The sequence below is a fragment of the Equus asinus genome, chromosome 7, assembly GCF_041296235.1.
Source record: "Equus asinus isolate D_3611 breed Donkey chromosome 7, EquAss-T2T_v2, whole genome shotgun sequence".
Classification (NCBI taxonomy): domain Eukaryota; kingdom Metazoa; phylum Chordata; class Mammalia; order Perissodactyla; family Equidae; genus Equus; species Equus asinus.
The window spans coordinates 24,964,214-24,991,005 of NC_091796.1; the positions used below are offsets into that span (position 1 = coordinate 24,964,214).

Sequence of the window (26,792 nt, forward strand, 5' to 3'; positions counted from 1 at the left end):
ACCAGGTGTAAGGCACTGTGCTGGGTGATGCAGGTTTGGAGCGAGGTCCCACAAAGACGGGAATACAAGCCTCGCTTCCTACAGGCGCACGACCCAGGATGGGGAGCTGGGTTCCCAGGCAGTAGTTTGAATACACATTGGCTCGTGCTGGCCGCTGCTACAGGAGGGCAGGTGCCTGGGGAGAAACTGAGCAGGCTGTTAGGGCTGGGGAGGACTTGCAGCGTGCGGTTCAAACGAGGCCTGGAAGAAGCGGGTAAATGAGGGCTGGGTGCAGGGAGGGCTGCATACTCCCAGGCATGAAAAATAGACACTGAGTGTAGACGTTTTTGGGGAAGTGAAGGAGCTGAGAGGAGAGTGAGTGTGTCAGTGACTTGGGAGAAGGGCAGCAGAAGGGAAGAGGTGAGGTGGGAGGTCAGGCAGCCAGGTGGCCGGGTTAGGAGACTGGCAGGCCAGGGCAAGGGTGAAGCCAGGAGCCCGGGAGCTCAAAATTTACTGAGACCCTCACTCTCAGGTACCCATCTGCATTTGCACAGCCCTGAGGGCCTGTGTCTCCTAAAATTTTGTCCTAGGTGTCTCTTTCGCTTTCTTCAGTCCCAGCCCTGATTGGATGGGACAAACATCATAATGGACACTGGACGGAAGAACCATGGGCTGCCTGCTTGCGACCTGTCTGAGGGCAGGGATCGTATCGTCTTCATCTGTATATTTTTCATTCCCTATGCGCTAGTGTTGGCACCCAGAGAGCCCGGCACCCAGGAGACTCTCAATGAATGGTTATTTAATGAATAAATATTTGTTTAATGACATAGTCAGGGCAACCAAGGCAAATGCAGTCAGCAAATCGATCCTGGGGCTCTACATACTCAGTCTCCAAACAGAAGCAGCACAGTGTAAAGGCGTAGTTGTTACACTTGTGTCTGAGAAGACCTTGCCCTGGAGTGAGTTCAGCGTTTAAACTCTACCACCCGATGTATAGAAGAACGCAGTGTGTGTGACTTATAAACAAAATGTGTGTAAGTTGTGATCAAAATCAAGGTCTGATGCCCTTGACACTGGAACAAATGATTCAAAATACAAAACCCCAAAGTAGAAAAACGTTCTGTAAAATTCTAACACTCAGAGTGCTTTCCTCCTACATCCGTTCCCAAAGGGAATTTTTAAAAAGAAATACAAATAGTTCTTTTTTTTCTTTTTTTAAGAGATAAATGTCACTCTATTGTTAGATTTGGGGTTGCTATGTTACTTAATTATATTAAACGTCATTTCTGCTCATCCAAGAAAAATCTTTTCCTTTTCATCCTCTTTTTTGGGAACACTGTATGTGTAGCCTAAATAAATATTCATTCGGGGGAGTGAATTCTTAGCATAAAATTTATAATAATGAATTCAACTTTATTTTTATTCTAATAGGGGCTTAAATTCAGGAGCAGATAGAAAGCTAGGCTTCTCTTTTCTCTAGGGACCAAAATCAAAATGAGAAGCCGGCCAACCTCCTTCTTCTACACCCACTTAGCAGTGTAAAATGAGGGAAGCACGCCACCAGTAGCTTTCTCACAGGTTCCCCAGAATTTAAGAGATGGCAACTCTGGAAGCTTTGAGTTCACGCTTGACTAGAACTGAATTAATAAAAGAAAGAGAGATTAATGATATTCTTGTTCTATGATTAAATATGTTAGTTGTTTAATAGAGAAATGAATTTAGTATTTGTTTGTCTTCAGAAGCAAGAACTGAGATGTGAAAATGGCCTAAGAGCAGAGGTACAGAGAGCTGTCTGCCTTCCTGCCTCCCCTCAGCCTCTTCCCACTTCCCCTCCTTGGACCTATTGCTATTAAAAAAAAAACCCTGCAGTTTATTTTTTAATGTAGGCTGTTGGGGGATGTGCACAGCCATTAAAAAATAATGCTTAAAAGTCCAGGGGCCGGCCCTGTGGCCGTGTGGTTGGGTTTGCATGCTCCACTTCAGTGGCCCAGGGTTTCCCCAGTTTGGATCCTGGGTGTGGACATGGCACCACTCATCAGGCCATGCTGAGGTGGCGTCCCACATGCCACAACTGGAAGGACCCACAACTAAAAATACACAGCTTTGTACCGGGGGGCTTTGGGGAGAAGAAGTGCAAGAAAAAAAAAGAGCTGTAACTTTCTATTCTGAGAATCCCTATTGATTTTTTAAATTGAAAGCAATAAATTCTTTGGGTAAAAAAATTCAAACAATACAGAAAAGTACACATTTGAACTAAAAGCTTCCTTCCCTACCCAATTACTCTCCTCCCAGGAGACTCCTGGTAATGATTCTTTGTGTGTCTTTTGAGGAAAAAAGTTGGCCATGTCAGTATACATTTTTTTTTTTTTGAGGAAGATTAGCCCTGAGATAACATCTCCCACCAATCCTCTTCTTTTTGCTGAGGAAGACTGGCCCTGAGCTAACATCCATGCCCATCTTCCTCTACTTTATATGTGGGATGCCTGCCACAGCATGGCTTGACAAGCAGTGCATATGTCCGCATCCAGGATCCGAACCAGCGAACCCCAGGCCGCCAAAGCGGAGTGTGCAAACTTAACGGCCGCGCTGCTGGGCCGGCCCCTCATCCATTGCCTTTTAAAAATTTATGTGCATTGAATTATAATGTATTCTTCTCTGCACCTTGCTTTTTTCACTTAATAATATATCTTGAAAATCTCTTTGTTTCCGCACAACTACAGTATTCCATTGTATAAAGCTACCCTAATTTATTTATTTAACCTGTCTCCTGCTGATGGACATTTGCAAAAATTTTTTGCTATTACAAATAATGTTTCAACGAACACCTTTTCACATGTATCTTGACATCATCTTTCATATGTATTCATAAGGTAACTGGGCCAATGCATACAGTTGCATAGATTGTACACTGCGCAAAGTGCCTCATCTGCGTGGGCACCAGTCACTTGGTAGACAGAATAACTAAATTTAAATACTTATTATGATAATTTTCTGGCAAATAGACATAAAACATCTTGAGGAAGGGGTTCCTTTTTCTAATTTGCAGAAAATCACCACAGCCCTAGGTAAATGATCATTGGCACACTGAGTCAAAGGACACATGTACACAGACTTTTGATAATATTGTCAACTTCCCCTCCAAAATGATTGTACCAAGAGACATTCATTTTGACAGGTAATAGTGGTTGATTCTAAGATCTGAAATTTTCTCTATGTTCAACTGTGGTCAACTTTCATTTACCAGAAGTTACGAGAAAGAGTAAGAACAAGAATACTTAAAGCTACAAAAAAATTCCCAGTGGGTAAAACTGAGTGATCTGCTTGTCTTACTTTCCCTTCCTTTCTGGGGATGATCTCACGTGTAGTCTCTTGAGGGAACAGAGGCCAACAGGAGGGAGAGGAAGCTGCTGCAGGCCCGGGGCACCTACGGCCTGCAGAGTTGATTCCTGAACACATGGGTGTTAATGAAATGGTCTTTTGTTCTTTTCCGGAGGAATTAAATGAATAACATGGGGAAAGGTGCTGTAAGGATGCGATGGAGCTATGGTGGGAGGCTGGCATTATGAGATCAAAGATGGGATTGTTGAAATACATCTGTTGTGGCTGCACAGTCGTGCGTCACTTAACATCGGGGATGCATTCTGAGAAATGCTGCATTAGGCGATTTCATCGTTGTGCAAACATCACAGTGTACTTACACAAACCTAGATGCTCTAGCTTACTACACACCTAGGCTCTATGGTACTGATCTTAAGGGACCACCATCATATACGCGGTCTGTTGTTGACTGAAACATCGTTACCGGCGCATGACCCTTTAAAAGAATATCCTACTACTATAGTCTTCTCCAGTCTCTCAAAGAAGAGTCAGCTGTCCTAATAATAGACTGGATTTTTCATGACGGCAGCACACATTGTAAAATTGTGGACATGGGTCTATTGTTCCGTTGGTCAAATTGTGCCTGACATTGTTCTCTTTGTCATATAAGCCTAGACACTTGTCACTCAGTGGGATTCTACTGCATTCTCCTGTAAACGTAAAACCAAAAGGAAGGTAAACGCAACCCTGAGACTAATGGTTAGATCAAGAGGAAGGAGCATATTGAACAATGTCCACAACAAACTGAAAATGGAGACAAGGAAGGTGGAGGAGAGGGCGGAGAGGAAAACAGGTGGGAAGAGGTGGAAAGGATGGGAGAGAGGAAGGCTGTTGAGAATAAGAACGACCTTCAGAGGTGAGTGACAGGGTCCACACAACTCCGGCTGGTCAAAGCAGGAGAGGAAGCCAGACACATAGACCCCAGTGCCGTCAACAAGCTTTGAGGGGGCTGGCCCCGTGGCCGAGTGGTTAAGTTCGCACGCTCCGCTGCAGGTGGCCCAGTGTTTCGTTGGTTCAAATCCTGGGCGCGGACATGGCACTGCTCATCAGACCACGCTGAGGCAGCGTCCCACATGCCACAACTAGAAGGACCCACAACGAATATACAACTATGAACTGGAGGGCTTTGGGGAGAAAAAGGAAAAATTTAAAAAAAAGTCTTTAAAAAAAAAAAAACAAGCTTTGAGGCTTTGGGCAAGTCCCCCACCCAGTCTGCCTGCCCCTCAGTTTCCCTACTTGTCAACAAGGGATGAGAATGGCCTCCTCCTAGGACTGGAAGGACAGAATGATGACTAGCATGAGGATGCTTTAGAACATTAAGAGCAGGCACGAAATGACACGTGGTCATGTCTGTGGGGTTGATCTGGCCTCTCACAGTGCTGTCTATTGATCCTATTCTCTTCCACAGTAAAGCACGTGTAGCTTTCTCACTGGGCCCTTGCAGAAATAGAAACTAATATGAGAATCTTCAAAGTTTGCCAAACAGCATGGCCTGAAATGTATCTCTAGCAATTATCAGGGGCAGATAGCCTGAAAAGGTCTTATTATGTATTTCTCTCTGGTGGTAAAACTCTAATCTGTTCTATGTTTCATCTTCAAGGACAAAATGTGGCTTACAGTCAGCCCCAAGCTTGCTTAAAGAACAGCGATGTTCCCAGGATTAGTTACGTCTGCCTTTCCTCAGAATGAACTGGAAGCCAGTTGCACATGGTTCCTCATTCCCTTGCTCAGGTAAGACAGCACAGAACATTTTCCGGATTCTACTGGTTCTATTAAACATTGCAGTTCAGCACAGTTTATTGGTTGCTATAGATTGAACCAGTTGGTTATGTAAAAATGTTTCTGTAAGTTTATGATTACTTTTTGGAAGAAGGGGTATTGGTGATTGTGTGGGAGTAATTAATGTCTCAGAAAAGATGTTTAAACTTGAACTGTTTTTTAAAAATTTTATTTGCATTCATCTTATGCTGAATTGATTCCCGAGCCCTAAGTTTTTGTCTCTTCTGCGATATTTTTTCTTCTGTGCAACAATCCTCTCTTTCTCAGTAAAGATCATCTCAGTGTGGCAGGAGGAGCTCACGGAGGGGTTAAGCGGACCAGGAGCTCTGGACATCCAGAGACGCATCCTGGGGGCTTTGTTCTTAAATGAACTCTATGCCCAGAGAGGCAACATCTAAACTGTTAAGTTCAGCATTCCTCTGCATTTTCAAGCACATAAGGCAAAAACTCAGTACTCTTTCGGGGCCCCTGGCCCTGTGTCCAGCCCCACTCTTTGGCCTGGGCACTCCACCATTGTTAGATGGAGTGGCATGCATTGCTTCTGCAAAGTGTCATCTTTCAGAGACTTGGTGGCTTTTCAGATATGTGTACCTTTGATGGTCTGGGCAGTTTCACAGATGTTCTTAACGTGAACATGGAGATACGAAGCTCTTGATTTGCATGATTTTGCAGGGTTTTCTGGGTCAAGTGAATAGTGAACCGTTTTCAGAGATCATCTCCAGTTACCTATGGAAGAACTTGAACTTATGCTTTCATTCCAGTAGTGATAATGACTGCCAAGTAATAAAGTCAGGAAAACAGAAGGCAGGACAGACAGACCAGACAGTGGGTTGGACAAGGAAATGGCTGAGAGCAGCTTTCCGTTCACAGAGTCGGTAGAACTGGAGAGCCTTCGCTTCGCTTCCCGTCTGGGCATCGGGAGGCGGCTGCTTCCCTGGGCCAGAGGGTATGGGAAGCCGAGGGATAAATCTGGTGCTTCTCCCTATGGCATCCACTTTCCTCAAGATTTGGGACAAAAAGACCATTGCTTTTACATTAGAACAAACCAGGTATGTGGCGGAGAGGGAAGCAAATGGGGGCTGAAGTTTGAGAAGAGACTCCCAAGGCTCTGGGCTTGGTGCAAGTGGCTTGTGGAAGAGTTTGGGATGCATGAGGTACCCCGGCTCATGCGGCGGCATCCAGCTGGGCCCCCATGCCTGTGCCACACCTGCCTCCTACAATGCCTTCCTTCTCTGTCTCTCCCTGCTCAACTCTGTTCCTGGGAAGCCCAGGTGCCGACATTCCTTCTTTTATGAAGGATATCCTGGTGGACTGCCCCTGACTCCATGCTCTTCGTCAGCTCCTCTCTATGGCACTTACTGATTCCCATAGACACGTAAGACCATGTCTCAGGTCCTCTCCTGGTCCGTTCTCCTGGAGGGCACAGTCTGAGCATTGTGCCACCTGACGAGCTCTCTGCCTTGTTGAAAGTAGGATCTCAATAAACATTTGAAGAATGAATGAAAGAGAAGTTGGTATTCCCAATTTGTGGCTGAGCAGGCAGCTCATTTTCTTTCTCGAAGTGAAACTCAAGAGAGGGTTTGGCTTGACCTGGGAGTATTTCCAGAAAGAAGATGGAAGAGAGGAAACTAAAAACCATCCCTTTTAGACAAGTTTCCGTATTAGACCATGTACCATCACAGAAAGAGGGTCTTCTGAAAATCCTGACACTAGAGAGAAACCATTTTGATCAGTGACTGTCATTTCTCACCATTTCCCAAGCCTAAATCAAAAGTGAATTGTTGATTGATTTCATTCTGCCTGTTGCCCTTCTCATCAGTAATGTAGACTAAATAATCACCCTCTTTGATTTCCCCCATTGCATCAGCCCCAGTGTACTTCTGACAATAAGGAAATCTTAATTGAGAATGAAAATAGAGCCATTAAACAATAAAATTAAATCATTACGGCGTGCAAAGGACATCATGTCATCAGTAAGTGAAAATATTGCAATCAAATTATCAACGTTCCCCTCAAATTCTCAGAAGAACCGTGCTGTCCTAAGGCCATGTTAGGAGGATCTTAGTTCTCTCGGGGCATCATGACCTGGTTTGGATGCTTGCCAAGTTTGTGCTGTGTCTGGGACTCTCTGGGGCCATTAGCTGTGTCCACACCCTTTGTGGGAAGTGTTTAATAAAGCTCAAGTTGGATCAGTAAGATTCCTGGGTACCAATTCTGATTCTGCCCCTGATTTTCTTTGTGGCTTGAAGCCAAACAGGAAAACTTGTCTGCATTTTAGTTTTCTTATTTGGCAAATGAGGAAGACATTACTTCTCTAACAAATCTCTTAAAACCTGAATACTGCATAAGGAAACTTTAGACATAAGGGGTCATTAATAGCATACCTCTTGTGTTTCTGTCCATGCAGTGGGGGTGAATTTCAGTCCTGGTTCCCCAGTGAGATTTGGCTGAGCATCCTTAAACTGCAGTGCAGAGTTCCCTTCTCCAGCAGCCTCTGTCTTCTGGGTTATTTTAATTTTTTTTACTTTTTCTTTTTTGAGGAAGATTAGCCCTGAGCTAACATCCACTGCCAATCCTCCTGTTTTTTTTGCTGAGGAAGATTGGCTGTGAGCTAACATCCATGCCCACCTTCCTCTACTTTCTATGTGGGACGCCTGCCACAGCATGACTTGATAAGGGGTGCTTATGTCCGCACCTGGGATCCAAACTGTTGAACCCCGGGCCTCCGAAGTGGAGCATGCAAGCTTACCCGCTGGGCCACCAGGCTGGCCCTGTGTGGTTTAATTTGATCTGCTTTTTGGTCATTCTAAGCACTACATGGATTAGTTCAGTATAAGAATATGTCCTCTCAAGTCCTATCCCACTCCTAGGGGATAACCCACCTCTGGATTTACTGACAAGATTAAGGCTGACTTGGAAGAACTGAACTCGCGCATCCTTCTCATTTTCATGATGACGTATCTCCATCTCTATGGTTGCCTTCCAGTTTCAGACAAAGGGGGGCATCTCTCCTCCTTTCTACAACTGACACTTTCCCCTGCGCCCTCGGCCCCTCCCTTCACCTCTTCCTAGTCCACTTTTCGCTACTCGCACCAGCACATCTTAGGTCTCCCTTGCAACTGCTTTCAAACATGCCCAGGCTTGATTCTGTTTTTAAAAGTTTACAAGAAAACCAAAATGCCTTTACTTGGCCTGGCTGTCGCTTCAGTCTATTTATTGCCTTCCTTTTGCAGAAAGATAGCTCAATTTCCTCTTTCCACATAGCCCCTTAACTTTGCAGTCTAGCTTCCTTTCTTTTTTTTTTAAAGATTGGCACCTGAGCCAACATCTGTTGCCAATCTTCTGTTTTTCTTCTTCTTCTTCTCCCCAAAGCCCCCCAGCACATAGTTGTGTATTCTAACTGTAGGTCCTTCTGGTTGTGCTAGGTTCCTTTCTCCTTCATGGTTGACACTGCACATTCAGAGGTCACCAGTGGTGCATTGTGGACGGAATCCAAAGATGGTTTTGTTTTAGCCTCATTCTTCTTGTTTTCTCAAGAACATCAGTCTTCTTTCCCTTCCCTTTTCGCCTTCAACCTTCCACTCTGACATAGTTCTCTGGTTTACATTGTCCACTTATCTCCTAGTTAGATTTCACAAACTTGCCCACTGCATAGCATTGTGGTGAAGCATCTAAGTTCGGGAATTAGACCGCCTGTGGTTGAATTCTAACTCTGCCACTAACAAACTGCATGACTTTTGGCAAGGTCATCTCTTGGTGCTTCAGTTTCCCCTTCCTTACAATGGGGATCATAATGAGTACTTGCCTCAGGTTTGCTGTAAGAATCAAACGAGACGGTCTGTGTGACATTTACCCCAATGTTTGGCACATAGAAAAATTCAATAAATGTTATCTGTTAGCATAAAAATAAGCTCCGAGGTCTTTGAAAATGTAATTTTTTTAAATTTTAGGACATCGCCCACATTACCCAACATAGGGCCAGACAATAAATAATTATTGATAAATAGATTTATGCACGTGGTTGGAGAATCCAGGGAAGGAGGAGTGATGGGGTGAGGGAGGCTCCCCTATTCTGCAACTACTGTTATACTTAGGTTTTTTTGGTTATTGTTTTATCAATAAATCATTTAAATTCGCGAGAATTGAAATCGGTTCTTTCAGGACCTGTGGTGTTTGTTGAGCAGGAAGGGGCATGCACGGTTAAAGCTCGAGTTGTTGGTGCACCAGTCACTCACAATGAGCCCGCGTGGCCTGGAACACAGTGTCCCATCCTTGGATTAAATGCTGCTCCAACAGGATTATGGCAGGAAGCGCTGCAGCTGCGGCTGTGCCGAGGCTCCTGGAACCCGTCCATTGGGTGATGGCGCCATCTAGTGGCGGCAAAGGGCAGGAGGAGCGCCAATCCTCACGGGAAAACACGGCAACCCGGAGGAGGGGGAACTATCAGCAGAGTTTGGGGAAGTAACGCATCGCTTGTGCGGCACCTAGAACAACCTTGTCTGTTTCAGAGGGAGATTCCCTCCTCCACCCCAATACCATATAAACCTTTTTTTCCCCCTCATATGATTCTCACTTTCCAGCACGGTGCTGACCCATTATCCTGAACAGACCCTGCTTCACCTTCTCATTTCCCTTCTGTGCTAGGAATTCAGGATTGGGAAAATTGAGCCGAGTCATCTCATCTGGCTACCACGCCGGGAACCTCCGCGTTGCCCTGGAACAGCGCTCCAGCCCTCCCGCCGCCCGTCCCACGTGACCGCCGCAGGTAAGGGCCAGCTACGGGCGGGCGGGAGCAGCCCTGGCTGCAGCGGGAGGAGGACACGGTCCCCTTGAGCTCCCCAGCCCTTTCTGGAATGTCACTCGGGTCATTGGTATCACAGGGCGTAGACATTCTCTTAGTAAAGCTGAAGTGGGCAATGTTGACCACGAAGCCTTTTTTTCTTCCCCCCACAAAGTGTGTCAATCCATCTATGATCAACAGATGGATTATGGATCATTATATTAAGCCAGCAAAGATCTTTAGGATGGGAAGGGACTGAAGGGAAGATATTGATGCTTCAAACTGAAATGCCTACACAGTGTGTCCTTATCTGCTCAGCGTGCAGGACACTGTCTGGGAGCTGGATACAGACTTAGAACATGATGATGGAAAGGTTAGAGTTTGCAGTCTGGAACTCCACTCTGCCGCTACTAACGATTTGACTTGGGTGAATTTTTACATTACTCTAAGCTCCAATTCCCCTTCTCTAAAATGGGCATAATGAAACCTACCTCTCAAGATTACTGTGAAGATTAAATGAAATACAGAAAAGCCCTCTTATTTGCGAGATTGGGACTGGATTTAAAAAATTAATGGGAGAAGTTGGTTAAAGCAGAATTATAAAAGATGATACATACTTCAAATATTTTATTTTATCTTAAAATATAGAATTTATCAATCTTTATATAGGGCTATGGCCTTTTCTTTGAATATGGACCCACTAGTTGATGTTTTTTGAGTTGTCTTTTTTGCATCAGCCACACGCATGATGCTTCATCTATGAGTTCTAGTTTTGGTTTTTTTCAATATAGTGAGAACTTAAAGACATCCGGGAAGACACTTTAAAGTCACTTTCTGCAGAATCCTTCAGTCCCAATCATCATTCCAGATTGTTAAGACTTTCCAAATTTTTACTGTCCATTCTAATTCTAACTAGATAGCAGGTTTTTGCTAGATTCCCATGGTCAAATCTTTCCGAAATATTCAAACTTACTTTCATAGAACCAACTTCCTTCCTTTGTGTACTCATATTTCATCAGTTTATGTAGTATTTAGTTAAATTTCACAGTTACAATAAGCGTAGGTGTCATGTAAGCTTTTTTGTTTTTTCTCTCCCAGAAGCCCCAGTATGTAGTTGTATACCCTCGTTGTAAGTTATTCTAATTCTTCCATGTGGGGTGCCGCCATAGCATGGCTTGATGAGCGGCGTGTAGGTCTGTGCCCAGGATTCTAACCTGTGAACCCCAGGCCACTGAAGCGGAGTGCACAAACTTCACCACCTGCCCATGGGGTTGACCCCTAAGCCTTGAAGTGCAGCAGTAGTCAAGAGCAGGCACTATAGACACAAGCATTGGTCGGTACAGTCCACAGAGCGCCTGGGGAGTCACTGTTAACCTGGCAGGTTGGTTAAGCAGATATCAGCTAGAGCAGCTTCTGCCGTGTATAGAAAGGACTTCATATAGAGCCTGGCACGCACGTGTCCAGGGAATGGTAGCTATTAATTTTATTATCATCATCATTAATAAGTTCAGTGTTGGAAAGATTGTTAAAAATCTAACAGTTTCTTCCCCTCATTTTACAGATGAGGAGAGAAGATCAGTGTTTTGTAATTTTGGCCTTCGTAGTATACCTCTTGGGTTCAAGCAGTAAAAGGATTATTGACCATAAACCTAATATTTTGAATCAGAAGGATTTACATTTGCAAAGGCATCTGGAGTCAGCGTAAAGTTTTCTAAGTCAGCCCAGACCTACGTATGTCAGGAGGACTGGGTAGAAGCACAACGCGGCCATGAAGCCAAACTCTAGGGTCTGGGGGATGGTGAACCCCAGGGAACAGGGCATTATTCGCACACACGGGAAGCGCTTCCCAGAGGAAGAAGAATGTGTTGAAGAATGTGCACAGGGATGAATGAAACTGCAATCAGAGCCATGCCTTTGGCTTCACGGTGGCCAGGTGGCCTCCTGGTCTCAGTCACACTAGACTAGGCACCTGTGATGACCAGAGAAACCCATCAGAAAAACCTGACTCTCCTTGCCAAGGGCTGTTTGGGTGTGAGCAGGCTGGTGGGTGGAGTTAGAACACCTAAGAGATCTCTGAATCTGTGTCCTACGTTTATTTGTAATTTGTTTGAAATGTTCCTCTCTGAGATCCTGTATTGCAGCAGATGGAAGTTATCCTTTGGTTTGATTGGATTGGGTCCAAAGGACTGACTTTGTCGGAAAGGAGGAGGAGGACACTGCGGGCAGGAAGAGGGCATGCCGGTGGTGGCAGTCCTTTACGAAGCTGCAAGCGCAAGAGGTGCAGAGCCCAGCTGAGGGGCTTTGCGACCCCAAATTAACTTTTGGTTTGTTTCATTCTTTAGGGAAACTTTTAATCTAAGGATAGCATCTAAGAAAGGTGCACAAATCCTAGCCTCTACAGCTCGAAGCAGTTTTAATTTTATTTTGAAGGTGAAATTCAGTGTGCCTCATGAACATGTACCATCAATGCTTTGTTCTCTGCAAAGACACTGACATTTCCCCTGTCTGCCCTCTCGGCCCCAGTGGCTCCTCTGACTTCTGGGGTCTCTCCTGATGCGTGGCCTCAGGTTAGTGGAGTATCCCAATTCTAGAGTTACTTAATTTCCAGTGCGGAGTTCTTATATACCTGCATGTGTGTGGCATCACCAGGTGCCTTGTAAAAAAATGCAGTGCTCAGGACTTCTGCTCCCTCAATTCAGATCCAATAATTATGGGGTAGGCCTGGAGCTTATAACAAGTACTCTGGGAGATTCTGAGGTAGGCAGCCCAGCCAACACCATGAGAAATGCTCTGCTTTCCCTGCACCAAAGATCGAGATCAGCCATGACAACTTGTGAGGTTGAACTGGACCAGTTTTCATCTTGTGATGGGGAGGTGGAGAGGGGTCTGCTGGCAGAGGTGGAGCTGTGTGTGTGTCTCTCTAACCACGTGCTGAATCTTCCACGCAGAATGCTCAGCTCTCATTTACTCTGCCCTGTTTGACGGCCTTCCATGACCTTAAATTCTAGATGTGCCTGTTAAGAAGTGACAAGGCTGGATGCTTGGGGTCTGAAGCCTTGGGGAAGCTGCCTTGGCTGACTAAAGCCCTTAGCTGCTATGCTAATCCTGCAAGAGAGATCCAGTGTAAAGACCAGGGGACCAGTTTTACTTTTCTCAAGCTTCAAGCATGGCTTTCTTATGCCTTGGCACAGAGACGCCAGCTGTTTCATAATGAGGCCTGTGCCCTCCTCAGTGAGTGGCCCTAAGCTTGAGGGAACTTTGCTTCCTTTTTCTTTTTCCGAGGAAGATACGCCCCAAGCTAACATCTGTGCCACTCTTCCTGTTTTGTATGTGGGTCACCACCACAGCATGGCTACTGGCAAGTGGTATAGGTCCATGTCCGGGAACTCAACCCAGGCCGCCAAAGTGGAGTGTGCTGAACTTAACCACTAGGCCACGGGACTGGTGCTTCTTTTAAGCTCCTCAGACCCATTGACAGGCACCTGTCAGCTCTGATCCAGAGCGCTCCACCTGAGGAGTGGCAGGTTCTGTTGAAACTGAAGGCTGTGTGCAGAAAACCCCCAGGAAGAAACCACCAAGCATGTTTTTTCCTCAGTGTGAATTTTTAAATCCCCTTATTCTGGAGAGGAATGGAATAGTAATACTGTGGCTTCTTTTATTAATGCAGTGGTTCTCGAAGTGTGGTCCCCAGATCAGCAGCATCCCAGCATCACCTGGGAGCTTGTTAGAAATGCAAATTATTGAGTCCTGCTTCAGATGTACAGAATCAGAAACTCTAAGGATTGGGTCTGGGAATCTGTGTTTTAACAAGTCCTCCAGGTGATTACGATACACACTCAGGTGTGAGAAGCCTGTGAGAATAACTTTACTCAAACAAGGAAAATCTTGCTAGTTGGCGGGGGTGCAGTTTTCTGGGTTTTTATTTGGGTCCCTCATTGCAGTGATGAGGGGAGGTCTGCTGGCCAGAGATGAAGTGAAATAGAGACTAGGAGGTGAAGGATGTTTTCATGGACCACTCCAGTGTCTTCTGGACCAAGAGAGCATTACTGAAACCAGCTGGGGGGCAAAGATGGCAGAGAAACCAAATCCCCATGCACCTCCAGGTCAAATAGAGTCAAATGGTCCCAAGCACAGCTGTTTAGCAGGGCTGGGTCCTATCAGCTGCCTGCATTTAAGTAATTTTGAGACTCAATAAGAATCAATGGGGTGGCCTGCTTGTCCCAGTTTGCCCATGACTTTCCCAGTTTTAGTGCTGAAAGTCCCATGTCCCAGGAAACCACTCAGCCTGGCCAAACCAACGTGGTTGTTCACTAGTCACCCTAGTTCAGTGACTGCCCATTGGAATTACTTGGTGAGCTTTAAAAATTACTGCTCCCTGGGCCCCCCTCTGGAGATGATGACAGACTTGGTCTGGGGCGTGGCCAGGGAATTGGGGATTTAGAATTTTCTCAGGGATTCCGATGCAGCCTGGGTTGAGAACCCCTGCAGCCACTTGCCTGCCATTTCTCCTCCTAAAAAAACGTTGAAAACGCAAACAAACAAAAGACAATGGTTCTGATAAAGTTGGACCCCAACCACACACCATATACTAAAATTGACTCAAAATGGATCAGTTACCCAAATAAGAGCTAAAAGTATAAAACTCTTAGAAGAAAACGTAGGGGTAAATCTTCATGACCTTGGATTTGTGATGGATTCTTAGATATAACACTAAGCATGAGCAACAACAACAATGAAAATAGATAAATTAGATTGTGTCTAAATTAAAAACTATTGTGGATCAAAAGACCTTATCATAAAGTGAAAAGGTAACCTACAGAATGGGAAAAAATATTTGTAAATCACGTATCTGATAAGGGTCTAGTATCCAGATAATATAAATAACTGTATGACTCAAAAACAAAAAGACAAACAACCCAATGAAAAATGGGTAAAGGATTTGAATAGACATTTCTCCAAAAAAGATACAGAAATCACCAACAAGTACACAAAAAGATACATTAGTCATTAGGGAAATGCAAATCAAAACCACAGTGACATACCACTCCATGCCCACCAGGATGGATATAATAATGATAAATTTAAAAAAAATGGAAAATAACAAACGTTGGTGATGTGGATAAATTGGAACACTTGCATATTGCTGATGGAAATGTAAAATCATGCAGCCACTGTGGAAAACAGTTGGGCCTTTCCTCAAAAAGTTAAGCATAGAGTCACCATATGACCCAGCAATTCCACTCCTAGATATATACCCAAAAGAACTGAAAGCAGATACTCAAACGCATACCTGTGCATCAGTGTTCATAGCAGCATCATTCACAGTTACCAGAAGACGAAAACAACCAAAAGTGTCTATGAGTAGATGAATGGATAAACAAACGTGATCTATCCATATAATGGAATATTATCCAGTCACAAAGAGGAATGAAGGACCAATACAGGCTGCAGTGTGGATGAACCTTGAGAACATTATGCCAAGAGAAAGAATCCAGACACAAAAGATAACAACATTCTATGATTCCATTTCTATAAAATATCTAGAACAGGTAAATCCATGGAGACAGAAAGCAGATTCATGGTTACCAGGGGTGGGAGGGCAGAATGGGGAGTGACCTCTTCATGGGTATGGGATTTACGAGATTTTCCTTCAGGGTGTTGAAGAAGTTTTGGGACTAGATAGAGGTGATGGTTGCCCAGCATTGTTAAAATAGTTAATTGTGTGTAATGTAGCTTTCACCTCAAAAACAAAACCAATTGTAACTAAACTCTTTAGCAGTCAAAGTCCTACACCACTGGCCTTTAACAGTTCCTGTAGCCTTATCTTTTACCACTCTTACAATTTTCATTGCTATTACTACCAGACCATGATGCTGCCTACGTGGAGTCACATTGGAACCCCAACGTGTCAAATATACCTCTGTCTCTCCTTTAGAGCAGGTCTCTACAGCTGTCCCAGCCACAGTCCTCTCCTGACTTCTGTAGCACTTAACTCGATACCCTCACCCTCGAAGTGTCGTCCTTGGATTGGCTGCCTTGGTGCCCTGGGAGCTTACAGGAAAGGCAGAATCTGGAGCCCCCACCCCAGCCCCTCTGAGTCCAAACCTGCATTTTAACAAGATCCTCCGATGATTCAAGTGCACATTGAAGTCTTGGAAACCCTAGTTTACACTAGTGGGTCTCAAACCAGGCCGTAGGTCAGAATCACTGTGTGAGCTATAATTTATTTATAATATATATTTTAAGTAATATACACATGTGGCAAAATTACAAACTGTATATCTATAAAAAAAGAGTGAAGAAAGTAAGTCTCCCTCCCACCTCAGTTGCTCAGATTCTACCCGAAGAGGCAATCTTTGTTAAAGTTTTTCGGGTATTCTTCCCTGTTCTATGTATGTGCAGGCATGTATGTACATATAGAGCCCCTCCCTAGTTTTGTTTGTATACAAATGGTAGCATCCTTACACACTGATTTGTACTTTTCAGCCAACAGTATATTTTGGAGATCATTTCAGCATATGTAGAACTACCCAACATTCTTTTTTTTTCCTGTGAGGAAGATCTACCCTGAGCTGACATCGGTTGCCACTTTTCCTCTTTTTGCTTGAGGAGGATCCGCCCTGAGCTAGCATCTGTGCCAGCCTTCCTCTGTTGTGTATGTGGGTCATCACCACAGCACGGCTGCTGACGAGTGGTGTATGTCCACACTCAGGAACCAAACCCGGGCCACTGAAGTCCACTACTTAACCACGAGGCCACAGGGCTGGCCCCCCAATATTCTTTTTAATGGCTGCATAGTAGTCACCCTATGGTTGTGTGGTTGTCACATATAATGTGTAATTTATTTGTATTACATCTATTAGAGGACATCACATTGTTCCTTAAAAGCTGTGGTGCCTATCCTTTATGTATGTTTTTGAGCATATGATGTACCAATGTATCTGTAGGATGAAAGCTTTGCTGAAAGATATGTGCTTTTTAAAATTGTAAGAAATGATATAAAAAAATCCCCTCTAAGATGCAGTACCAATTTACATTATTGGGGAGCTTTAAAAAACACAAAATTTCAGGCTACTTTTTACTTCAACTCATGAGAATCTCTGTGGTTGGTGCCCAGAATCTCTTTCTTTGGTGATTCTGATACAAGAAGGCTGTAGGACGGGATGGGAACCAGGGGCAGACCATCTTGACCCCAGTGGTTCCTCTCAGGCTGCCTTGAACTGCTCTTCATCTTTTGATGCAACTCTTCCGTCTCCTCACCCAGGTGACAGGTTCCTGAGGGCAGGCCTCAGGGATGTCATCTCTTTATAGCCTCACCAGCTCAGTGTTTTGTATGATGATGCACCTTGACAATGAGGCTTCAAAAGAGTGTTTGTGGCTCACATGATGATTTTTGTTTTTTTAGGTCTATGGATCAAGCACAGAGGAGAATCCTGGGCCAGTCCCTTTCCGTCCCCACCGCCCAGCCCAAGAGGAAAAGGACATCAGTGATGTCTTTATTTTCCAAGGTCTCACACAAAATATTATGAACAAGTGTCCCTCCCCAGCAGCTGCTTTGTGACATGTGTGCTTGCCTGGTCTGCGTTATTTAGCCTCGCTCCACTGAGGTTCCTTTTTCTGAAAAAAGTTTGATGACAGTTCTTTAAACATGGATAGAATGTTTCTAGGATAACAAGAAGATGAGTTGAGAATTTAACTTGCTGTTAACTTAATAATAAAATATAGAATGGACTGTGATGAATAATAATAATGAGGTTTGGTAATCACCAAAACACCAAAGAGGGCTGTGGATCCTGTGTCCAGCACTGCCACAGCTAAGGAGGGTGGGGTGGTGGCTTTTTCTCGGATCTTGTTTGGATCTTGCATCGTCTTGGTTCTGATTCTTGCCATGTCCTGTGAAGCGCAGAACCCCAGGGCCTCTCTAGTTTCCGGGCTCCTATGCTCACTGCAGAGGGTAACCCCTCTCTTGCTCTGCTCTTACTTAGAGCTTAGTCTTTGAAGTACAGCTTTCTGCATTAGCCACTACAGTGTTTTCCAGTTTGTGTTATTTAGGCATTTCTTTTTCTAACCTTAATTGCTCAGATGCGTGCATTCTGGGGTGGGATATCCTTCAGGTGTCCTGAAATGTTCGTAGATGTGCTTTAATAACATGGCAAATGCTCTTGAGAGGTTGAGTAAGATGACTACTGAGAATTGCCCCCTGGATTTAGCCACACTGGGCAGGGGGTGGGGGCGCAGGGCAGGCATCAACCTGATTGCAGAGGCTTCAAGAGAGAATGGCAGAGAGGAATTGGAGCAAGCAAGTATAGGCATGTCTTTCAAGATGTTTAGCTACAAAGTTAGGCAGAAAAATGAGGAAGAGCTGCAGAAGGAAGGAGGGTCAAGACATTCTTCTTTGAAATGGAAGGAACACAGTGTCCCTTGTCCTGTGAAAGGGATCCCTATTCTCAACTCACCCCAACACTTCTGCAGCCCCCTTTCTTCTCAGCTCCATCACAGCTGCAGCTGCCCCAGAGCACTCTCTCCATAATTCCCCCAAACCTACCTCAACACCAGCCCTAGATTATTTTTCCTTTCCCCTCCCCCATTCCTCCATCAATTTCTTCAGTATGTAGATCAAACTAATATATTTCCAGCAAAAATCAGGTGTCTTTAGATAGAGAAAGAAGGGGTAGAATTGAGCAGGCAACACAGGATTTTCTTTAGGGGGAGGGGTTGGGTTTGAGATTGGGGTTGGTTGTGACTCTGAACACTCCCAAATTAATACATTTTTGACTCACCATGCAGGTGTCTTGGAAATTGAGGTTCCAGAAGCAGGAGCCTCTGAAGAATGTGTTTTTCATCTTGGCAGAAAAAGCCTATGACCCCAGTGCTAAAAAGCGTCACATGGCAATCAGAGGCCTGGGGACCATGGCCTGTGAGACCCCGGACAAGGTAGGAAGGGAAGGTGGTGCTCAGTCAACCCTCAGGCCTGGAGTCCCCAGGACTGGATATGGTACCTCATATACTAGTTATCTATTGCTGTGTAACAGATCACCATAGATTTAGGAGCTTAAAGCAACACGCCTTTATTGTCTTACAGTTTCCTTGGGTCAGGAGTCTAGGTACGGCTTAGCTGCGTCTTCTGCTCAGCATCTTGCAAGGCAGCACTCAAGGTGTGGGCCAGATAGATTGTATTCCATTCTGAAGCTCAGGGTCCTCTTCCAAGCTTATGTGGCAGTTGGAAGAATTCAGTTCCTTCCAGTTGTAGGACTAAGGGACCCTGTTTTCTTGCTGTCTAGCCACTCTTGGCTCCTAGAAGCACCATCTCACAACATGGCAGCTTACTTCTTCAAGGCCCACGGGAGAGTGTCTCCCACTCCTGTCTGCTAAGATAGAGTCTTATATAATGTAAAGTGACCATGGGAATGACATCCCATCACTGTTGTCATATTTGATAGGCTGGAAGCATGCCACTGGCTCCTCCCACACTCGAGGGAAGGAGATTGTCCAAAGGCATGACCATTTGAGGTCATCTTAGGGTCATCACACCTCAGTATTATCAGCCTTGGGGAAAAGAGCTGCAGGCAGAATTAACACACAGCTGGACATCACCCTCTTTGGTGAATTTAGTTTATTTTCTAATAATTTGTGCTCGTTTAGTAAAAGATGTTTTTCCCATCTCCTTCAGCATCTGTCAACTTCAGTGACCATTTCTTCTTCTCCCCTATAAAGGTACCAGTGTGCCCTTGATCCCTAGATCATCCAGGTCCGCCGCCCTCCTTGATACCCTGCCCAGCCTCATCTACCCATAGGCCACGCTCCAGATTGCTCTTTCCGTTCTCCTTCCAAGACTGTGCTGGGCTCTTGGCTCAGGTTAATGGAAGCATTTGTATTTTGATGAGAGCTGTTACGGCAGATCCTGAAGAAGGTCATGGTCTCTCAGTCCAAGTCCTAGGTTATTGGAAGATTAGAAGTGGAGTTGCTTTTCAACTCATGGGGAGCAATTCCTGTACCACTAATGCTTTTCAAACCTTGACGACAGGTGAGAAAGTATAAGAAAATTGTCCTAGACCTGCTGGTGCATGGATTGTATGACCCTGTGAGTTTTGAAGTCATCCATGAGAGTATGAAGACTCTGACCATCATCCTGGGCAAGATCCAGGGGAAAGGTTTGGGCTCCTTCTTCGTAGACATCACTCTTCAGACCAGGACTTTGTTAGATGACGTAAGTGAGACAACTTGGAAAAATTTTGGGTTATTAAAATCAAAGTAGGATTAGAAATGTGAGCCCTGGGTAGTGTGTTTCTCAGGGAACAAAGTCTCCATTATTTACTTATTTATTAGTAAATCTTATTGAGAGCTAGTACTGTGCTGGGGTTTTTGAAGACATAAAGAAGTGTAGGATTCCATCATTACCCCTCAAGGAGTTTTCATTGTAATAGAGAAGTGAATATATGTACACTGATGATGATGATAATGACGGTGATGGTGACGGTGATGATGATGACGGTGGTGATGATGATGATGATGATGGCGACAATACCAACATGTATTCACCGCTCTCTCATAAATGTAACAATAACAATAGTTAGCATCTAGTGAGCCCTTACTGAGTGCCAGGCATGGTGCTAGGCAATTTACATGGATTATCTCATACAATCTTCACAATAACCCTGTGAGATAGGCACTATTATTATTTTTACTTTATGAGTGAGGAAACACAGGCACAGAAACGTTAGATAATTTGCCCAAGGTTCTCAGAACCAGTTAGCGGATATGGAGCCAGGCCCTCTGACAACAGGGCCTGCACTCTTAGCTGCCAGGCGACAAGGCAGACTGTGCAAAAAGTGCACTGATACATTGTTTAGTCTGAAACTGAGGACTCTGAGATGGCTTCCTTGAAAGCTAACTGATTACACACACAGTTACACACAAACACACACACTAACGGAAAAACAAGACTTACAGAACAGAGAACAGACCTTTTATTTACTCATAGAGCTTCTTACATGAGTTCCTCACACCTAATTCCCCATGGAGTAACACAGTGAGTGCCAGATGTGCTTGCACCACACAGGAGAAAGAGAAACCTTGAAATGATGAAACCAGGAGCTTATATAGGTGCTGCTGGCACGTTTGCCTCTCCTCCCTCTCAGAGAGACAGAGACCTTTGCTCTGGAATGTAAACCAGTCCTCTCTGGGGAGCGGGGAGGAAGGTCTCTACTTAGCCTCCCTGGAATGTAAGTAGATGTCCCAGAGGAGATGTCTCTAAGTCTCTCTGAAGGTGCTATCCTAATTTCCAGTGCTTGTTTGCCATGCAGTCATTTCTTAAACCTAGGTTGGCTGTGAGTTTTGGTCAGAAAGCCCTGGTTGTATAGAAACCTGGAAATAGTCATGGAGAGTTGTTTCCTGCCAGTCTGTATCTCTAGGATAGTGCTCTTCACTCCCTGCCTTATGCCATGCTCGCTTGTGCACCTGTCCCCCACTAGATGACTGTCAGGGGGTCAGGCGCCCGTCTTACACATCCCTGTCATCTCATAGCATCAGGGTAGAACTTTGGATAGAGTCAGGTCTCAGTGAATGTTAGTTGAATTACATACACACACACACACACACACATTGGTAGAACAGTAAAGGAAGTATAACACGAAAGCAATTGTTCTATGTGTCACAAGTGCTAAAACAGTATTTTAAAATACTTCACAAAATGATCATGGTCTTTAGTCTTGCTGAGTGTCTGTGGCCTACAATTCTAGGTGCTCCTTGCCCCTGAGGAGGTGTGTCATGGCCCTGTTCCCTCTAGTTCACCTGGAGCTGGACAGGACCAGGAAACATTGATATAAAAGTTCCCGCACCAAGAGTCAGGAGGCGGGGTTACTAGCCTGGTTCTCTGTTACCTGATGGTGTGACTCTGGGCAAGTCACTGATGTACCTTGGGCCTTGGTCTCCTCGCCTGGAAAGGGAGATACTTGGACTAGACAGCTCACCTTGGAGAAGAAGAAAGGGCTGAACTCGTGACATGCCCTCAGGGGCAAACCAGCCATTCAGACTACAAGCTGGCAGGGTGTCAGGGAAGAAACATAATTGTTGTATCTACTAAAGATGGGAGAAATGCAGACCGAAAGTAAAGAGAGATGATCTGGCAAAAATGCTGGGAGTAACAAAAAGGGGCCGAATGGTGCAGCCAAAAAAGAAAGAGTCTTTATGTATTGACATGGAAAGAGGAGTTCCCAGATAGATTGATGGAAAAATCAATCTGTGTAAGAGCGATAGAGTATGCTTCCATTTGTGTAAAAACATAGGAAAGATGATGTTTATTGGTTTTTTCTTTTTTCTTCTTAATTTTCTGGAGGGATACACACAAAACATAACTTTGCTCACTTGTGGGGAGGGAAGTTTGGTGGCAGGTGGAGTGTGCTAGGAAGGAGAATAATTTTTTAAATAAACGTTTTTGGTTATTTTGAACCATATAAATATATGTGATTTTAAAAACGTTAAGTAATGAAGAAAAAGCTGGGAAGCTGGGAGTATCAGCAGTGATCCCCCAGTCTAACCCTCTTGTCTGCCGGAGAAGAGGTTCCTTGAAGACAGCCCCTTTCCACTCTGTCCCCCACCCCAGCCGGCTAAGTGCTTGAGACGGGATCTGATGGCCCGCCGTGTAACGTGCCGCAAAGTACGGGTGGCTGTGATGGTCTCTGATGCAGTTGCCTCTTGGTAATGACCTGGGTTTTGTTTTTTTGTTCATGGGGCGTTCACAGGACAATGACAATCTCAGATACTCGGCCTTTGTCTTGTTTGGGCAATTGGCTGCCTTCGCTGGGCGGAAATGGAAGAAATTTTTCGCCAGCCAGGTCAAGCAGACGCAAGATTCCCTCCTGGTCCATTTGCAGGATAGGAATCCCCAGGTTGCCAGGGTAAGTCCACAACTGTCTACCCCCTGCGTGAAAACCTGTGCCATTCATAAAGGGACTGGTGACGGGGCCCTGTTGAGCTGAGATGCCAGACCCTCAGCTCCTGCCAGTTCAGTTGTGGACACTTAGCTGTGTATCCATGTGAAACCTGGAAAAGGTACCTCCTCAGTGTGTAATCTGTCTCTGAGCAAGAGTGTTCTTTTCTGTTTGTTCCTGCCCAACCTGCCCCATCCCAGCGCCTGTCCATGCTAGGCACGCTCTGGTTAATGGGGGAAGAGAGGCACAGGTTTATTCCGTGGGGCGGCAGCCCACATCATGAGGATATTTATTCATGCCAATTAGCTTCTGTCACTGTGCCTGCTATACATGTCGCACCCCTGGCTTCTCAATTCCTTATAGAGCTTTTGTTTTATTCTTGGAGAAAATATGTCCTAACAGGGTTGGATCAACCTCAGGCCTGCTTTTGAGGGGGTGTTTCAAAAGCACCGGGGGTGGAGGGTCCCATCAAATCACTTGTCTTCTTTAAGTTCCCGCACATGAGGGAGAGAGAGGGATTGAATTTAGGAATCCACTACTACTTTGACGGGACAATGACAAGGGCTGTGCTAAACTATATAGCTATGTTCTCCCCACCAGCCCCAAACTATACACACGTCCATTTTATAAACATAAATCCTTTAAGGTTAAAGTTCTCAAACTTCCTGGAAGTGATTTTCACACTCTCAGTGGCCCCCAGACCACAGATTGGGTTCAATTGTCTTCCTTGCTTGGGATTATAGAACTCTCTGATATCATTGACGGTAAGACGGTGACATTATTTTTCTCAGGCTTGCAAAACAGCTTTTCGAGCCTGTTCTCCATTCCTGAGACAAAGGAAGGAATACAGCTTCCAGAATGAAGAAGATCAAAGGAACTCTAAACTCTGCCGGCAGTTGGTGAGTGAGCGAGAATAGGAGAGAATTCTCCCAGAGGTCCCCGCCCTCCTGGTGGTAACGCAGAAGGTGGAGGGCACACCATGGAGTGACCCCCCCATAAAATGACTCAGGCCAATTATCTCTCAATTGTAATTGACCCATAATGCAATGTAAATGGCAAAATGCCTGGAGGATGGTGCACAAAACATTTTGGCAGTTGTGTTCAGATCATTAGATGAACACAGGCAAGGATGCCTCCGCCTCTGAGATCTGCAGATGGCTTGTCCTCATGCTCCGCATTTGACACTGTCTACTTGTTCTATAGTCAACCAGGTTTACTGAATCCTCCCTCATGTATACCTTTGCTAATTTTTTTCAGAGCCACTATCATCCAGAGCTCCTGCAGTTCTTGTACGCAAATAAAATTCTGTAAACAGAGCAGCAGGGAAATGATTCCCTGGGAGCACATTGCTGGGGGGCTGATATTCCCCCTCTTTTACCTCTTCCGATGCTTCTGCTTGCCTCCTGTGATTGTAATAGAAAAGGGGATGTTGGGAGAGCAATTGATGGCAAAAATAATACCATGGAATTGTATAATTATATCTCAAGTAAAATTCTAAATTGCTTTCACATATCTAGTTTCCTCCCCACAGAAATTTGATGGGAAGGTACATGCTTCCTTTAAAACGTTTAAAGTATATATAGATTCAGTGCTTATTTCTCAGCCTTTTCCTTCTTAAGTTCGTCTCTGTCACCTGTCTTTTATTTTTAGTTTTATTTTTAATTTCTGAGGCTTAGGAGAATAGCTCCCACGCTAAGTGCTCAGGGTGCAGAGATGCAGAAAACATGGTCCCTGCTTTCAGGCTGCTCGTGAGATCTGTCTTTCTTAAAAGGAGGGGAGAGAGGAGAGGAAAAGACAAGGAAGGAAGCTGAGAATCTAACAGGTGTGACCAGTACTGATAATCAGTGTGAACAGAATCCTGCAGAATTCCAGTCAATAGAGTAATAATTGAGGGAATGCTTCATACGTTATAATAAACACTGGAGAGTGTTTTGTAAAGAGAGAAACAGCAGCTGTGTAGGATAGCTAGCAGATAGGGTTGTAAATAATGTAGACACATATTTGTGCTTTTCTGTGTTTTCCAAGTTTTCTGCACTAAGCATGTATTACTTTTATAATCATAAAGCAATGCAAAAATGCTCTTTTAAAATAAAAATGAATGCCTTGTGTAATTAAATGCAGTCTCTAAAGTGAGATGCTTTGGAAAGCCTGGGATGGTTGTTGTTCACGCTCGGTAGGTGTATGTATATGTCTGTGCGTATGTTTGTGTGTATGTGTATTCGTATGTGTGTGTGTGCCCGTGTCCTTTTGTGACATTTTTGTTTTAATCTGTTGATGACACAACTTATTGATGACAAATAAAATGGCTTACAGTTGGTTTTCAGTTTATTTATGTTAGTAAATTTCCATTCGTTTCCGTCTGGCCATAGTAGAGAAAGTCTTTTGCTCCTGTGTTTATTTATGTGTTAAATGTTCTCAGAAAAACCTTGGGTTCTAGTTAAACCCAATGCATCCCAATTTACTGAGGAGAGATGGTTTGATATGCAAAGGCCTCTATTACTTATCAAGTTAAGCACAGACTCCCAAGCCCACACATAAGATTCTTCATAGTAGACACCAACCTATAATTTCCCTTGGCTCTTCCTAAATTCTTACTGCCTGGAATGCTTCGCCCTCCATTTCCTTGTTTCTGTCCATTCCCTGGGCTGATTCCAAATGCCCTTTTCCTTCAGAGCAATTGGGAGGATGGGGCCTGGAATCAGGCCCTGCTATGTGTGAATCTGGCTCTGCCACTTACCGTTGTGACCTGGGTAAGTTAGCCCATAAAGCCTCAGTTTTCTCACCTGTGAAATGGCTATAATAACCCAACTCATTGAGTTGTTGCGTTACAAAAGATGCAGTTAAATACCAATGAACACTTGGCACAGTGCTTCGTACATAGAAGGTGCTCAGGAAATGTTAGTTAATTTGCTCCTCATTCCTAGTCAGCTCTCCAGATATTCTTTCTTCTTTTCTTGAAGCTGCCCAGGTCTTCAGAGAGGAGCATTCTGACATGCAGTATGGGGATTTGAGGGTCATGTTGATCCTCCCCAATGAATGATCATAGTCCTAGGGACAGCTCTGCATGCTGCTCCTCACCAGGTCCCCAAGAGGCTTTGAGCCTTGCCCACCATGAGTGTTCAATAAAGAATGGTTGAATTTATTGAATGGCAAATGTTGGTGCCTTGGCCAAGCATGAAACTGGTACCTTACAGGCTTTAGAGTGCCTCAATACCTTTTAATAAGAGTGAGTGTCATAACAAAATGAGAATAGCAAGTTGTTCTTTCCCTCTGGGCTCTTGTGGGGGTGTTGGGAATGCTCAGGGCAAAAGGAGTGCTTTTTTATACTCCCGAGATGGCTTAAATGGGCTCTGTTCATTCTGCCCTAACAGTCCCAAAAGCTCTGTTAGTAATTCTGTGTTGTATCTTTTGGGTGATCTCTTGTTAATAATTAACGCCCCACCTTCTGTTTCCAAGTGTAATGGCTGTAATCATGTTCCTTTCAAGCTAATGAATTTCCTGCAGCAATTTGCAAATGTTAACCAGGTAATGGGCCAAATGTCTCCCTGCAAGAAGAAAAAATGTTTTTCAGGAATGTAGATCAGAGAGTTAAAATGTCATTTCTCCTCTGGGACAACATCAAACACACTAACATCCATATTATAGGTATCCCAGAAGGAGAAGAGAGAGCCAAAGGGGCAGAGAATCTATTTGAAGAAATAATAGCTGAAAAATTTCCTAATCTAAGGAAGGAAACAGACATCCAGGTACAGGAGGCACAGAAAGCACCAAACAAGATAAACCCAAAGGGGCCCACACCAAGACACATTATAATTAAAATGTCAAGAATTAAAGATAAAGAGAGAATCCTAAAAGCTGCAAGAGAAAGGCAACAAGTTACATACAAAGGAAACCCCATAAGGCTATCATCTGACTTCTCAGCAGAAACCTTACAGACTAGAAGGGAG

General features: G+C 44.5%; 1 protein-coding gene across 4 annotated transcripts in view; it reads left to right on the plus strand.

The window, feature by feature from the left end:
* Positions 1–26,053, plus strand: part of MRO (maestro) — a 36,297-nt gene extending 10,244 nt beyond the window's left edge. For 3 of the 4 annotated variants that reach the window (XM_044774739.2, XM_070513044.1, XM_014846670.3), the window contains 8 exons: positions 4,958–5,088; positions 9,781–9,901; positions 17,322–17,424; positions 18,704–18,850; positions 19,941–20,123; positions 22,657–22,812; positions 23,637–23,744; positions 24,103–26,053. In XM_044774739.2, coding sequence (XP_044630674.1) covers positions 17,326–17,424; positions 18,704–18,850; positions 19,941–20,123; positions 22,657–22,812; positions 23,637–23,744; positions 24,103–24,156 — 747 coding nt within the window. In that variant the 5' untranslated portion in view covers positions 4,958–5,088; positions 9,781–9,901; positions 17,322–17,325 and the 3' untranslated portion in view covers positions 24,157–26,053. Of the gene's footprint in view, positions 1–4,957; positions 5,089–9,523; positions 9,902–17,321; positions 17,425–18,703; positions 18,851–19,940; positions 20,124–22,656; positions 22,813–23,636; positions 23,745–24,102 lie in introns of those variants that run through there. The other variant, XM_070513043.1, reaches the window with a different exon arrangement.
* The last annotated feature ends 739 nt before the right edge of the window (positions 26,054–26,792 follow it).